This window comes from Haematobia irritans, chromosome 5, assembly GCF_050003625.1.
Source record: "Haematobia irritans isolate KBUSLIRL chromosome 5, ASM5000362v1, whole genome shotgun sequence".
In the NCBI taxonomy this organism is placed as follows: domain Eukaryota; kingdom Metazoa; phylum Arthropoda; class Insecta; order Diptera; family Muscidae; genus Haematobia; species Haematobia irritans.
Window position 1 is genome coordinate 165516690 of NC_134401.1, and position 17293 is coordinate 165533982.

General features: G+C 35.2%; 1 protein-coding gene across 2 annotated transcripts; it reads left to right on the top strand.

The window, feature by feature from the left end:
- The first annotated feature begins 309 nt into the window (after nt 1-309).
- scra (anillin, actin binding protein) lies at nt 310-16817 on the top strand. 2 transcript variants are annotated; one of them, XM_075309896.1, is made up of 10 exons: nt 310-563; nt 651-1076; nt 1375-2509; nt 2678-3079; nt 6561-6801; nt 7131-7242; nt 7335-7544; nt 7628-7900; nt 14866-15190; nt 15269-16817. In XM_075309896.1, exons 1-10 carry the CDS (start codon nt 546-548, stop codon nt 16285-16287), a joined length of 4161 nt encoding a protein of 1386 aa, XP_075166011.1. In that variant the 5' UTR covers nt 310-545; the 3' UTR covers nt 16288-16817. The 2 variants fall into 2 exon arrangements, with proteins under 2 accessions (XP_075166011.1, XP_075166012.1); XM_075309897.1 differs by having other exon boundaries at nt 2681-3079.
- The last annotated feature ends 476 nt before the right edge of the window (nt 16818-17293 follow it).

Sequence of the window (17293 nt, forward strand, 5' to 3'; positions counted from 1 at the left end):
CATTTTATATTTCTAAATTAATTAATTAATTAAGAAAAGTAACCGTGAAAAAAGCTGGATTTCAGCTTGAAAACTGAACATAGTACCCAGCTTTTGGTATGACGCAAGCCAATTTCCTATCTTCCTTAAGTTTATTGTCTTTGGTTTGAAGGTCCCATTAAAAATTCGACATTTTCATTTTTCTCTCATTTATTTGTACTACAAATTGAAACAATTGATACAATACAACTCTGTTGTGTAAACCTCTCCGAGCAACTGTGCATGTACAAACATCCCTGACTTTGCCACAGCTCTCAAATAATTTGAAATTTTTCAACCGCATTTTAGTCACGATCGACAAAGGAAGGAACGGCAACAAGATTTTGTGAAACAAAAGTGTTTAAATTATAAATAAAACAACAAAAAGACAATAAGAGTAATATAGAGGAAAACGGACAATCAACTAAATACGCGTTTATTTGAAATTCTTGGAAAAACTAATTAATTACCTGAAATTCGCGAAACTAATCTTTGTTGCATACAATACAAAAACAACCAAATGAAAAATGGATCCTTTTACACAGGTAAAAAAGGCTGCCGAAATGATAGCATTTAAATCCCACTCCTTATCTTATAAAAGTAGTCCCTGTAACAAAATTTCTTCATTCTAGCGAATGCTTGAAAAGGCAGAACAACGCAGTCGCGCTTTAGGAATCTCTAGTACAGACGCAAGTAAATTTCCTTGTGGTGATGCAAATACATCATCATCGTCAATGGCTTCAAGTATGAGTACAGGCAGCAGCAGCGGGGCTTGTGCAACAACAACGGCATTGGCTTCACATCAACAACAACAGCCACAAAAACAACAGCTGCCCTTGCATGCAAGCAGCGGTAGTGGGAATGTAAATAAGTTGCTGCATGTAATCGAAAAAAGTGGTGGACAAATGGATACACGAATGGCGAAAAATGCTTCATCGAAATCTGGTGACAATGGAGGAGGATCTCCAAGAAAGGTTTTAAGACAATTTTCAGCCGTGGATAAGGAGAATATGGATTTGGGCATTGAAATCAATATAATGACGGATAAAAATGTGGAGGTAAGAAGAATACGAATAAAATGCAGTGGTTGAAAAGAGAAGGTAAAACAGTAAAACAAGAATAGGGGAGTGAATTCCATTTGTCTGTAATGATCAAAATGACTGAAGAAATTTACCAAATGAAGGTAGAGTTTTGGAAATTTCACCACATGAAAAATGGCAACATTTTTCATTACTTGATTCAATACGATTGTTAGACAATTATATACTTTTTTTACCTTTAAATTCATTTTTTTGAGTTTTGTGTCCCAATTCCTAGCCATTAAATTTGAAAATTTTCCTACAACTCCCATCATAGGTCCAAGTACAAGTCGAAGAACAAGAAATTACCGATGATGAAGATTATCAAAAACAAATGGCCACAATAGGTCATGCCGCAGCTGAGGGATCACAACAAACCATTGAACAAATTCCCTGTGCTGCTAAAATTCGAGACACTTCACGCAATCGTCTACAACGTTTGGGTGCTTTGTATTCGGAAAAGGATGATCTATCATCACCCATACATAGAACAGAAGCCAATTTTCATGCAGATAATAAGGACGACACGGACTTGGATGGTCAATTGCGCAAACCCAAACAAAGGCTAGGGAAGTTGGCAGCATTGGCAAGTACTATTAACCAATGGGAAGATGATATTACCCATCATGGACCAACAATGATACCAGAAGTAATAAAAGTGGTACCACCTCCAAAACCAGATCTCCCAAGTAGAAGACGTACAAGACCAGAAGGTCATGGAAAAGACCAAGCTCCGCAGCCACCAGAATCACAGAAACCTAAATCACCCAAAACTCATGTAACTCCGAAATCGCCAAAATCCCAAGCTCCACAACCGCCACAAATACAAAATCCCAAACCTAAAATTGCTCCAAAATCTCCAAAAGCTCAGGATTCGATGGCTTCTAAAGCCCAGGAAAAAGATCATAAGCCCAAACAGCTTAAATGGGATCCCAATGTTTTGAGTTCCTTAGAAGCTCAGGGTTTTCAGCGTAGAGAATCCTCTACTGTCAAAGTCTCCTATGACTTTAAAGACGATAATCAAGGACAACAGGAAGATTCCACTTCCCGAAGCAATGACAATCTAAAGGAAGAAAAACGTGTTGTGGGCAAATTGGATACAACTAAATTTAATGCCCTTGCCACCAATTCCCTTGAGAAGAAGCAAACACAGCAAACAACTGAGAAGAAACTACCTACTGTTAAAACTGGTATGGTATCAGGTCGGGCAGCTGTCTTTGAGGCTCAAGTCCAGGCTAACCAACAACAGCAGAAACCACAAAAAGATCCCACTGAGCTTAGCCTAAAAGAGCGTATGAAACTTTTCGAGAAGAACAAAGGTGAGGCTCTAGTACCAAAGGCTGCTTTTGGTATGGCACCGCCGATAAGTAAAATCCTACAAGATTCCCATAAAAAGGAAGAGCATATCAAGGGTAAGTAAAATGACGAACTACCTGAATATTCGAGGAATATCTTTTGTATTTAAATCAAGGATTAGCCCATATAAGGAAATTTTCCACATCTTAGTATTCCATAATTATTTTCCCATATTTTCACCATATGTTTCTTAATCCATTTTATTCTTTTATTACATCAATTAGTAGTCCCATCCACATCTGTGGTTAGTGGTACTTCGGTAAATCATGGCCCTGTTATGGTTAAGACAAAAACCGATAATAAACTACGTGACAAGGTAGCTGCCATATTCGGTGCTACTTCATCCGAGAATAGAATCAAAGAAGACATACGTAAACAACGTGAAGAAGAAATGCAATTGCTGGCCAATCGTTTTAATAAACAAAAAGAGATATTTTCACAATCCCAGCAGCAACAAGGATCCCCAAAGGATCAAGATTCCCGCTTAGCACATCATTCGCAAGTTAAGACAACAGTTATGGCTGCTGAAGTTAATACGACATTACAAAGACCACATGCTCTTCCACCACCACCGCCACCTCCATTGCCACCCTCAGGACATAGTCAAACTACGAAAAGACGATCACGTAAGTTAAATTAAAGTAAACAATAGTGAATAACAGTGAAACGAATGAAAATTTTCACAAATTAAAAAAAATTTCAACAATTAAGGAAATGTTCTGAACTTTCTTTTTTAAAACATTTTCGTTAATTTTTTGTTGAAAATGCATTTTTATGTGATGGTTAGTTTGTATAATTTGGCTAAAAAAAAACGTTCGTGGGAACAAATGGTCTTATGAATTAGAAAAACTTTATTTTTTCGACAAGAATTCTTTGGCGATTATTTTTTTTTTCGACTTTCTACTTGCAATTATTTTTAATTATTGAAAATCGGCTTTTTACATCTTCAATATTTTGAATATGGTTAATATCGAAGGGCAACTGACTTAATAGGTTGTCTTATATTTTGGGATTAGAAAACAAAAACATCGAAAATGGCTTTATTGTTTTTTAAAATATCCCCCAATTAAGATATATATTATCTTGCATGCGTCTGGACCACTTGTCGAAGCATATTGTAATAAAAATAATTCATTCGGTACCAAGTCAGGACTATTCGTCGGATTACCCATCAAATCGATGTTTTGAGTGCTCAAAAATGCAATGATTGAACCGATGTGTGAGAGCTCACATTGTCGTGGTGAAGAGTGATCCGTCTTCGGCAGTTGGTTTTTCTGATTTCTTGACTACTCTGCCTTGTTCTAGTGGTACGATTGCGACATATCCAGTTTTTTTTCGAGAAACAGGCGATCATTTGATGGGATAGTACGTAAGCTACTTTTGTTGTATTTGACTCATCTTGAAACACCCATACAGTCGACTGCCGTTTGCTTTCGGGCTCATACGCGTTAATTCATGATCCATCAGATGTCACGATATCATAGACTTGTTTCGAAGCACCGCGAACGTATTTTGGGAGCATTTCTTTCGACCAATCGACACGAACCTAAACGATTGACAGAGAGAACAAACTTTTTGATGGTTAAATATTCATGCAATATTGAATGTATGCTGGTCCCACTAATACCTAAGGGTTTCATTTCATTTCATTTCATTTATTTAACAATTAGTAATACAAAGCCTTTCAATCTCATACAGAAAAAATATCACCAAAATATTTCCAATTAATAAAAAGTTGATTGAAGTTGAAAATTTTTTCAATTAATAAATTAATTGATACAATTGCCCTTTTAATCAAGATAGAAACACACACAAAAAAAAATTTTGTTTGTCTTCAATCACGAAAATAATTGATTCAATTAATTTTTAATTGAAATGTCTTCAATCACAGAAATGATGGTATCAATTAATAAATTGATAATTTTAATGTTTGTGATTGATTTTTGTTTCAATTAAAAACATTGTTAACCAATTAAATTTTTAATTGAATAGTTTTTAAAAATCAATTAAGATTTTAATTGTAAAAAAGTTTTCGTGATTTTTTTCTGTGAATATTAAATTAATTAATAATTGAAACTTTTAAAACTTTTAATTTAAAAATTTATTGATACAATTAATATTTTAATCAAACTCGGAAGACTAAGTCAATTAAAAAAGGTGATGAACATTTGTTTAATCTTTAATTAAAAAATTATTTCAAACAACCAAACTTTTAATCAAACTGAAAACACAAAGACAGTTGAAAAAGTAATAGTTACGTTTTTAATTAAACATTTTATTGAGTTTTGCAATCAACATCAATTAAATTTTTATTGAATCAATTAAAAAATATATTCACCCGTATTCCTGAAGTGGCCCTCGCTTCGCCGTTGCTTTTTGTCGTCTGTCGCTTTTAAGTCGTCTCGTCATTCAATTGTTATTCCTGTGAAGTGGCGACAGCGACGACGACGATTACTTTTTGTACCAATTACAATACTCGGTAATAAAAGGCCGATATCACTAGCAAAAAATTAAAAATTTTTTCGGTTTAAAATATTTTTATTTCCGACGCAATTCGATGTCGGAAAATCAAGTAAAATATTTAATTTGACGCGGGAGAAAATGTGGATATATACTCAAGGACAGTAAAAGCTTCCAAAACTATAAAAATGGAGACGACGCTGAGATCAATGGCACAAGGATCATCGTGAAAGAAAACAATCAGCTGATATACAAAACTGAATTTTAATTATTTGCGTTTAAAATGCTATTTGTTTGTATTCCAATTTTGACTTGGAAAATCAAAATAAATTATAAATTTGATTTTTCTACATTAGGACAATAATATACAATTGGAACGACGTTGACATTATGTGGCCAAGGATCATTCAAAGTTCGTGAAGGACACATTAGTTATCTAAGTTGGTTAGGTTAGGTGGCAGCCCGACGTATCAGGCTCACTTAGACTATTCAGTCCATTGTGATACCACATTGGTGAACTTCTCTCTTATCACTGAGTGCTGCCCGATTCCATGTTAAGCTCAATGATAAGGGACCTCCTTTTTATAGCCGAGTCCGAACGGCGTTCCACATTGCAGTGAAACCACTTAGAGAAGCTTTGAAACCCTCAGAAATGTCACCAGCATTACTGAGGTGGGATATTCCACCACTGAAAAACTTTTTGGTTTTCGGTCGAAGCAGGAATCGAACCCACGACCTTGTGTATGCAAGGCGGGCATGCTAACCATTGCACCACGGTGGCTCTAAGTTGGTTAGCATGCCCGCCTTGCTGGTAAATTTAAAGGCGACAAAAAGCGACACCAGGAATACCGATTTTCTTCGATAGCAGAATATATCAACGAACGGAATACCAATTAGTGGCGACAGACGAAAAGCGATAAAAAGCGAGGGCGACTTCAGGAAAAAGGGTGATTAAAATTTGCCCATGAAATCAATTAATTTTTATATCAAGTATTTTTTATGCCCACACAGAAAGAAATATCATCAAAATATTTCCAATTAAAAGGTTGATTGAAGCTGAGAACTTTCATTTAAAAAATTAATTGAAACAATTAAGTCAATGATTGAAAATTTTTAAATTTTAAATTTAAAAATTAATATAATAAATTTTTTAATGAAATTCGGAAGACTAAGTCAGTTAAAATAAATATGGATGTTTTTTGTAATTTTTAATTAAAAACTTCTTTGAAACAATCAATTATTTAATAAAACTAAAAACACTTAAGTCAGTTATGAAAGAGATTGAAAATAGTTACATTTTAAATTAAAAGAATTAATTGAATTTTATAATCAATATGAATTACATTTTTAGTTGAATCAACTATAATAAATTAATTGATAAATTTGTTAATGAAATCAATTAACTTTTTAATCCAAAATTTTTGTTTTCCTCATATTATATCATTATATCAATTATAATTCTTACTATCATTTTCGTGACATTTCAATTAAACAATTAATTGGATCAATTAATTTCGTGATTGAATCAGAAAAAAATTTGTATGCAATGATTATCAATATTGGCCAAAATCTCTCTTTTTTTATTAAAAATTTTATTTTATACAAAAATTGTGCTTCTATAATTATATCTCGTTTTTTCTCTTCCAGCTGGAGATGCTATTGACGATGATGATGTGACCAAACGAGCACGGACTAAACGTTTATATCCCGCTCTCTCCGATCTTGAGTCCAATGAATCCTGTTCAGACAATGAGATGAATTATTGTAATGCGGCCACTGTGTCTGTGCTTAGTACAGCTGATGAAATGAAGGCATCAATGCAGCCTTTACGTGGCGGTGACAGTCATGTTGTAGCCCATATTGAACAGGACGATGATAATGAAGACAGGTGCGAAGATAGGTTCTATTCATGTTTATTATTTTGTTTATGCCTCGATTAAAATACACTCACATCATAACTTTCATAATCATTCACTAAAGGCCAAAAACAAAATGCTGAAATACCAAATTAGCATAGAGAATTTATATATAAGCACATAATTTATTTATTTATTTATTTATAAAGTTTAGTTAAGAGAATTTTGTTGATAAATAAATGTTTTCTTTCATTGGGTTTTGATGTGTAAATGAAAGTATTGTCTTGGCTTTAATACCTCAGATACTGATTGGTTTGTTTTGTTTATCCCCCCTTCTCCTTTTCCTTTTTTCAAAAAACAGCTATATGGAAACTGAAACCGAAGACAGTAGTGTTGGTATATGCAATGGTAGCTTGGGAAGAGAAATAATGCAAGTGGTACAAAAGAATGACAAACAATTGGCAAATATTAAGGTAAGTTGGGTTGACCTGAACCCAGCATGAGTTCTTTGTTTGGCTAATCATCCCCCTTTCTTTGTATGTATGTGTGTGTGTTCGTATTACAGGAAGTCAGATATGCCGAGGAGAAGCAGTATTTTGGTGAAGCCAATGGTGGAGATTCATCTTTGAATTCTTCTGAAGCATCTATGGATGGTATGGATGATTATTTAGATGAAGCTTTAGAGGATAATGAAGAGGATGATGGTGACGATGATATAACCCAAGATGAAGATGATGATGAGGATGATGGTGATAATAGTCGTTTGTCCAAGGGAGTAAGTGTGAAAAATAAAAACAAATTTTTATTTAAAAAAATATATATATTTTAATTTTTTTTCTTTTTTTCCTAAATTTCCAGAGTAAATGTACAACAGCTTCAAATAGTTTCAGTTTTCGCAAAGCTAATACCCCGAATAGACGTAGCAATTGTCAAACCATACGCGAAGAGACCACTGAGGAACATCATACTACTACGACAACGACCACTACAGCAACTGACACTTCGTCTGGTGGTAATGGCAGTTCATACATGCATCCGGTGAAATCTGAACTGAGTATAAATAAGGAAAATGAAAATGTTGTTACTCTGGTGCATACTGTCAGCTTTTATAGACGTCAACAAACAGCAAATGTAAGTCTTCCATATAAAAACACAAAATTTAAAAATAGCTTGTGTGCATTGTATGAAGTAGGGTTATAAATAAATAAGCTTTTCTTAGATCACTGAAGGGGTTAATATGTTGGAGCATAAGCTTTGTAATTGTCATATGTTTGGTTTTGTTGTGTTTATTGTTTCGCATACAAAATTAAAATTTTATTAGCTTATTTTAATATGGCCTGGAAAAGTTCTAAATCGATGAGGATTCAATTCATATTCTATTGCATTCTATTTCACTAGAAATTAAATTCCGAATTCATCATTTATAATTACAAACAATCTACATCCAATCAACTTTGTCATATAATTTCTGTGTTTCTAGAACTTGAACTTTTTACGCTTAAAATTTCACTTTAATTTATCTATATACTAGTTTCTTCCAAGTTCCATCTTATATTTTGTAAAGATAACTGTTTTAATTTTAATTTTTATAAAATTTTTAATATCAAAAATTTTTTTTTTCGAAAATATTTCGAAATTTCGTTATAAGAAAGTTTGGTATACATTTTTAGTATTTTTTGAATTAGGGTTAAAAACCAAAGAAACGCTACATTAAAATTGAATTTCGTTTATTTAATTTATACAAATATGAAAGAAACAAACGAACGAACATCTAGTAACTTTATAAAAACGCCTCAATTGTTTCCCCGCATGCAAAATGCAAGCTGAGCGAGGACAGGCAGGAGGTGTGAGTTATGGTAAAATTTCTCTTTGTCACGCGGAGCTGTTTTTACTTCAATGCTGCCGACATTGTTACCAGAAAACGAAATATCAGAGTCGACGGCGAAGTAATTCCGACCACAAATTACCCCAAGATTCTCGGGGTCACATTCGACAGCCTTTTTAAGTCGTCCGCTCATGCCACTGCAATTTGTGAGAAGCTCCGCCGGCAGCACTTGGGGTGCGGACAAAGAAACCTTGTTGACTACATATATGCAGGGCTGTGGAGTCGAGTCAATTTTGCTCGACTCCGGCTCCGACTCCGACTACAGCATTTCTTATTAGCCTCGACTCCGACTCCGGAGTCGACTCCAGGTGGTGTACCTAAATCTCATTTTAACAGTATTCCAATTGTATTTTTAAGGTTCCAAAAATTGACCGATATAAGTATTCTATTTTGCCATATGTGTGTATATGTCCAAAAGAACTCTAATTTTAAATGTTGATATGACTCGACGACAAACCTCAGTATTTTAGGGATGTAAAGAACTCTACATTTTAATTTCAGGCCAATAAATTAAAATACGGCACAAGACTATATAGAGACCACATCAAAATATGAGTAGATAACAACAATCTCCAGAATATGTATTTATAAAAACACAAAATTTCAAAAAATAATTAGGCTTCCAGAAATTTTAGAAGTAAAATCCTGGTATTGGTCTATATAGGCATTTTATAAAAAATAAATTTACATAAACAAGAAAAATAATAATAAAATCAAAATATCGAACTAATCAGATAAAATGTTTAGATGTTAAAAAATGTAATGTGTATATAAAACAAACATAAACTGCCAAAAATTAGGACGGGCGGAATTTTAAATAACAACTACCATACAACATATGACAGGAATAGCTGGACAGTTACGAATATTGTTTCTATAGAAATAAAATGGTGAAACATCGATTTATAAATGGTCTATCAGTTATGGACATTACAAGCCTTTAATTTAATGTAAAAAATTTCGAGTGGACTTGATGAAACAAACTTTCTCCCAAAAGACCGGCAGTGGTTTAATTCCAAAGACATCTGGTGTATATTTCTCAAGTAATTAATCTGGGCCGACGTGAAAATTCCGCATTTGTTTACGAATCTCAAGTAACTCTAAATTTAAAATTTCTGATAAATCTTATGAAAATTTTAGAATGGGAAAAATTTCTTTAAAAAATCGGAAGTTGAGTTTAAATGTGTTGCTATATCACAAAATTGTCCGCTATGACTTATTTTCGAATGCCAAAAATTTAGAAATTTAGGTTCTAATGTTATATTGCCTTAAAATTGTACCTTTATCAAGAGTATATATAGGGTCAAAAATCGATATTTTTACATGTTAAAAATGGACAATGCAATTGACCAATTTAGCCCATATTCTAGTCAAACCTAATTTTTACATCACCGTGAAATTTCACCCGTATAAATACACCTTGAATGGCCTGAAATCGAGTACTTCGTTTTTCGTTGTTCGATTGAAAACCCTAATGGAATATAATTTGTCGAAATATTTCTTTAGTTAGAAAGATATGAAGTGTTTTTCAAATTTTGTTTCGCCGGAGTCGGAGTCGAGCAAAATTTCTATGACTCCGACTCCGACTCCAGCAAAATCTTCAGACTCCGACCAGAGAATGAAGCCGCCGAGTCGCGCCGCCGATTTCAGTCGCCGCCGACCATTTTTTGCCAGTCGACGCCGCCGCCGAATATGTCGACTCATCTCGACTCAAATTTAGCCGCCAAGTAATCAAAAATATCGATTTAAATCAGAAAAATTTTTATTAAATTGTCGTATTTTTTCCAAAATTTTGAACACAACCAATCATATTTAATCTGCTATAATAATTTAGCAAAAATTTAATAATTTAGCAAAAATTTTGTTTGTAAGATAGGTTGTACAACTAATCTCATTATCATTCGATTAACTTCAAATTGATTTTATAATGGATAATTGTCCGCCGCCGAGTGAACAAATTTATATCGGCTCAGCCGTCAAGCCGCCGCCGCCGGAGGCAAAAATTTAGTGTCCGCCGCCGCCGACAAAAATGGGTCGGCTTCATTCTCTGACTCCGACTCCACAGCCCTGCATATACGGCAATTGGCCGGTCAGTGGTAAACTATGCAGCGCCAGTGTGGATACCTCAAACGAGCGACACGCAGTGGAATAACATACAGACCTGTCAGAACGCTGCCCTTAGAACTGCAACAGGATGTCTCCGCAGTACACACCTGGATCACCTTTATGCGGAGACCAAGATCATCCCAGTGCGTAGACACAATTACATGTTGTCAAAGCAGTACCTCTTGGGTTGCTATCGTAGTTGTCATCCAAATCACCATCTTGTGAAAAGACAACCTCCACCCAGGAATGTAAGGGTTGATCTTCACCTTCTAGAGCACGAGATCCAGCGTTATAAAAGAGAGCCTGTAGATCAGGCAGCATACCAGACAGGTCTGAACAGGATTCATGAGGATACTGTAGCTGAAGCGGTGAGAAGCTACAAGGTTAATCCTGTTCTCGGAGTCGGACCGCCGCCCATAGCACCGGAGGAGAGAGACCGGAGGAGAGAGACCCACGGTGGACCGCGGGTAGTTTTGGTCCAACTAAGATCAGGCAAGTGCAGCCGCCTCAATTCCTACTTATCAGTGATTGATAGCAGCGTAGCTGACGTGTGTTCCATCTGTAATCAAGGGCCACATGACACTCGTCACCTTTTCGCTTGCCCAGCTAAGCCTACCCTTCTCACCACCAGATCACTCTGGACACACCCCATCCTTGTCGCAGAGTTCCTTGATCTGGCTACTAGTTGAACTACACAAGCATAGAACATAATGGATGAAACTACATTAAAAACTGTTACAACAACAACAACCAAACAACGGTAACCGTTATCTTTTCAGTCAATGTGATAATCTTCGCCTTCTTCGGAGCACGTATGCTTGGTAGAGTCCAATGTTTCGACAGTTCCAGTGTAACGAAACGGCGTAGAAATTTCCTTTGATTACATAAAATAGTATCGAAAATCTGCATTAGTCTCAAAATTTGCTACAATTGTCTGAAGTCGGCAAAATCGTTACAGCTTACTCAGGTCCACAGTTTCGTGCAGAATTATTATTCATTCGATTTTTTGAAATACTGCTTCAAGGTTTGTTGCATACTTTTATTCGGAGGCCTGCCAATACAAGATCTTGAATATGCTGTCAATGCTTAATTTTTAATCCGCCTTTTATCCTCTTCATATAACTGATTTTTATGCCCATCGAATTACATAGAATCAAAAAGAGGTCGGCCGGGAATATGCCTGGATAATGAGGTAAATAGGATAGTTGTTCCTAGTCCAATTCGGTCAAGCTGAAAGTGGAGAGGAAAATATGAATTACGGTAAAGATCTCTTTGTCTTAACAACCAGGGGCAAAGCAGTTGCCAGTCGGCCCAATAGTTCGATCGTGTTACCAGAAAACAGTGGCCGTTATCTTTTCGGTAAATGTGACAATCTTCGCTGCGTTCACCAACTAGAGTCCAATTCGACGGTTCCTTCATCAAGTTTGTACCACTGTTCGACTATAAGCGGTATACTTTGGATTACACTAAATAGAGTAAAAATTCTGCATTAGTCTCAACAATGCTTCTATTGGCAGAAGTGGACGAAATCGCCACAATCTTCTCATGCCCAAAGTTCCAAGCGGGAATCTATCTACCAAATGCCCTAGTACCTCATATAGCTTTCCTTTCTTCGTAAAGTCTGTTTTCTTGTCTACTATAACTCGTAGATATTTTGAAATTGAGGTTGAAATTTTCACTAAAGGCATTTTCAATACGGTTTTTAAGAAATCAGATTTTGTAGGAATCGTAGGTTAGGTATAGTGACAGCCCGATATTTCAGGTTCACTTAGACTAGTCAGTCCATTGTGATACCACAGTGGAGAACTACTCTCTTATTACTGTGTGTTGCCCGATTCTAGGTTTAGCTCAATGACAAGGGACCTACTTTTTATAGTAGATTCTGAACGTAGTTCAACATTGCTGTGAAGCCACTTAGAAAGAAGCTTAGAAAACACTCAGAAATGTCACCAGCATTACTGAGAGGGCATAATCCATTGTTGAAAAACTTTTTGATGTTCGGTCGAATTTGGGGTAGAACCCACAACCCTATGTATGCAAGGCCAGCATGTTAACCATTACACCATGGTGGCTCCCAGTATCTCTAATGGTGGTATCGAATTTCAATTTTCTCTTAAATTTATGAGTCTCATCCTCAACGTTCCCCACGTGTATATCTTTCTTTTAGTTAGTAGCTAGCTAGTAGCTTCCCTACGATAATTAGGTGCAAATTTCTACTAAAGGCCATATCACAGCATCCAGTGTTATCTTTATATTAAAATCTTATTGGATCTACACAATTATCTCTTATTCAACATATTCCATTTTTTTCTTTTGCGATTCCGGATGCTCAAAATGAAACATGTTTCTAAGAAATTGTTCCAGACTGGGTCATGAGGACCTATGGGGCAGTCCTACTAAGTTGTCCCAGGACATGTCGTTTGGAATAATTCCCAGAGTGTAAATTTACCCCGCCTATGACAAACCCAAGTTCAGTCCCTTCCATACTTTAACCCAGAATAGGGACTGGTCCATACACATCAGAGATTAGTCCGGTACCGGTTTATATCAACAACATATATCCCGTAGGGTTTATATCAACATCGAACACCAAAAAGTTTTTCAGCGGTGGATTATCCCTCCTCAGTAGTGCTGGTGACGTTTCTGAGGGTTTCAAAGCTTCTCCAAGTGGTTTCACTGCAATGTGGAACGCCGTTCCGACTCGGCTATAAAAAGGAGGTCCCTTGTCATTGAGCTTAACATGGAATCGGGCAGCACTCAGTGATAAGAGAGAAGTTCACCAATGTGGTATCACAATGGACTGAATAGTCTAAGTGAGCCTGATACATCGGGCTGCCACCTAACCTAACCTAACATTGTAAAGCGAAGCTGCAGTAATGCTCCTCTCGTCATAATTTTGAATGTTTATAGGGCTGTCACCCGTGATGAATCCCGGGATTTTCGGGACGGGATTAATGCCGAATCGCGGAATTTTTTATTTTTAATACCGGGATTTTTCGGGATACCGGAAAATAATTCCAATTTGTTTAATTGGTGGCAAATTGAATTAATAAAAATTTATGGTACATTTTGAGTAAGAATTTATTATACATGAGGTATACTATAAAAAGCACAATTTCATCAAAAAATCGAACTAAACGATAAAAGGTCCTCCTTTTAAGAATGAGTTCATGTGAAATGGAATTGGGCTACATGATAAAAGGTCCGTCGACAGTATGGCAAGATCTGATCTGATAATAATTTGGATGCCTTGATATTTTTAAGAAGTTACTTAAAACAATGAAATATAAAAGGATTAATGCAAGTGTACGAATATATTCCTAATCTAATCAAAATCGTTAAAATGTTTTGCTGAGTAAGATAGCGATATGAATTTGGGGTTTAATTTATTTTTGTCATAATTTTCTGTTTTTCTTTTCTTTACATTGTTCAGTTGGACTAAGTGTTCGTTAAGTATGATAGTATTTGTAATTGGCTTTTAATTAACTCTTATGTTTTTTTATTTTGATTTTTTTTTATAACATTTAATTAAACTAAATTGGTTTAATGTACAACAATTTTTTGGCGCTGTGGATTGTTATTACATAAAATATTTAAAGAATCCCGAAAATTTCAGGATCCCGAAAAAATCCCGGAAAATCCCGGGATTCTATATTTTGAAATCCGAATCCAGGGATTTATAAAAATCGATCCCGAATGACAGCCCTAAATGTTTAGTAGCCCTATGGTGGCCAAAATACGTCTCTTTACTCGCATATTAGCTCCTGTATGCTTTGGTTAACAATTAAAGTTAACAATGAATTTATTATAGAACTAGGAATCATATTTTTATTTTAATTTTGTTAGTAATATGCAAAACTTGGAGAAATACACTCACACTTATTTGAAAATTTGTCTTTGAATGGGCTATGAATTCTAGCCTATTTCAAAATTATGTTTTTGGTTCATGGCGAAGTTTTGTGTCCATGCTGCTACACCTATATAAAGCTATGTTTCTTTCCTCATAACACCCTTTAGTACATGTATGGTTTTTGTCTGAGCTACTAATAAATTTCTGTAATATAATTTTTACATTATTTCCACAAACATTTTACTTTCTCCACAGAGTGCCAATTCTACACCCATACGTAAAATATGCCGCGAACAGCAAGTTTTACGTTCAGCCATGGAGAAACTTGAGAACAAAGGTGTTGGAGAACAAGTGCATTTCATTCATGAGCCTGAAGAGTCAGACGAGGACTCACAATCCGATTCAGAACAAAATGATGCACATTTGGTGCAGGAAAAAATTAAAAAGTTATTGGAAGAAGTTTGCAAACAACAACAGGTTATAGCTCAAACCAGTCAAGCTTTGAATTTGTGTGCAGCAACCATAGAATTTTCCGGATCCACAGAATCAGTGGAAGGCGAAAGGCATTTGCTAGTAGCAAGTAAGTATTTCATATGGTAATTTTTTTTTTTGGATTTTTTGTGTTTATTTACTCATCATACTTTGTCTTTATTTTTAGCACATCGCCGCCAAGCTTGCCTAGATGAAGTACAACGTTTACGTGTGGAAAAATCAGTACGTCCCTTGGGAGCCCCACGTGAAAAGGGCCGTTTAACTGTAAAAGAAATCACTGTGCCTCTAAGACAGGATTATATTCGAAAATTGGCAGCCGATACCATTTCGGGGCATCATCTCGTTTGCCTTTTGAAATATAATGAACATGTTTTGGCCACAAAAACAGTTCCCACCTTGCCTGGTCTGCTGGCTGTCAAATTTCCCGACGTGATGCAACTTAACAATGTTTATGCCGATTTTAAAGTTACCTTAGAAATATATGGCATGACAGCTCAAAGAGAAGTCCTTCCCCATGAGGTGAAATATCATATAAATCTGAACAAGAAATGCGGTGTGAAAACGCCCAAAAAGAAAGGTTCTGATAATCGGCTCGTTATGCCTCCCGTCCAGAGTCCAGCTGGTCCACATGTGGTACGCACACCCGCCTTGGTACAATATGGTTTTGCCATTTTCTCTTTGCGGGAAATTCAAAGGACAACATGGACTCTAACCCAGGTATTGGGTGTAAGCCCATTGGAGGGAGTGGTTCACATGAAAGTCAATTGTGAACTTTCTGTATCGGTGGAATACAAAGGATTCCTTACAATGTTCGAGGACATATCTGGGTTTGGGGCATGGCATCGGCGATGGTGTCATTTGAATGGAACCATGTTAAATTACTGGAAATATCCAGATGATGAAAAGAAAAAGACTCCAATGGGTTCCATTGATTTATACACATGTTCATCACAAAAAGTCTGTACGGCTCCTCGAGATATATGCGCTCGTTTGAATACTATGCTCTTGGAATGTCAACGACCAGCTAGAGAAACGGATCAAGAATCTTTGGTAATTGTTCCGAATGGTCGCACGACAACAGTGCGTTATCTTTTATCAGCTGACACAAAGGAGGAACGTGAAGAATGGTGCGCTTATTTCAACAAGGCGTTGACATTGTTAAGAGCCTGGGGACCACCGCAATAATTTGACGATCGTCGATTCGTTACATTGTTACATTTAATTGAGATAATCATCATATATAGATTTAGTTTTCGTAATCGTTAAAGAGCTTTGCAGCTCTCATTCACGAAATAATTATCCGTTCTAGACAACGATGCAAAGATTCAAGAGTGGGTTTATTATTATCCCATGATATTACAAATATCATATTCGTCTTGAATCGTAACACTCCAATATCTAGTAAAATAAATTTGTATTATTTTTTGTTTTTTTCTTTTCGTAACCAAGCTTGTCGTTTATTGTTTAAAAAGTATTATTTTAATATCAAAATTCAAATAGAAATTGTGGTTGTTCAACATTCGTTGTTAGTGCCCGTGTCATTTTTTTTTACAATCCCAGTTTATATTTTCATAAGAAATCATTCGATATAATCTCAGTATTATAGGCGAATATATTGTTTAATATTTGTATACATGATAGTTTTTTTTTTCTTTGTATGATCCCAGATACATTCGTATTATTTTACCAATAAAAAAAGTATTTATGTAAATATATATTTCTTGGTTTTATTGAAATATTAGTGAATAAAAATTTCGTCCAAAATTTCGTCTAAATGACAAACATATTTTTCCACCATTGTTATTTAGTCGACAAATGGTGTTAAGAAAAACTTAACACCAACTGTCAAACATGATGATCTGGGGCTGCTTGCCACTCGCGCCAACAATAATCTACCCAAATTTGGAGAAAGAAAATTTTTCAAAATTTTATTTCTATAGAAAATTTTTCAAAATTTAATTTCTATAGAAAATTTTTCAAAATTTTATTTCTATAGAATATTTTGTCAAAATTTTATTTCAATCGAAAATATTTGAAAAATTATATTTCTATAGAAAATTTTGTCAAAATATTATGTCTACCTTAATTTTGACAAAATTTTATTTCAATAGGAAATTTTGTCAAAATTTCACTTCTAAGGAAATTTTGTCAAAATTTCATTTCTAAGGGAATTTTGTCAAAATTTCATTTC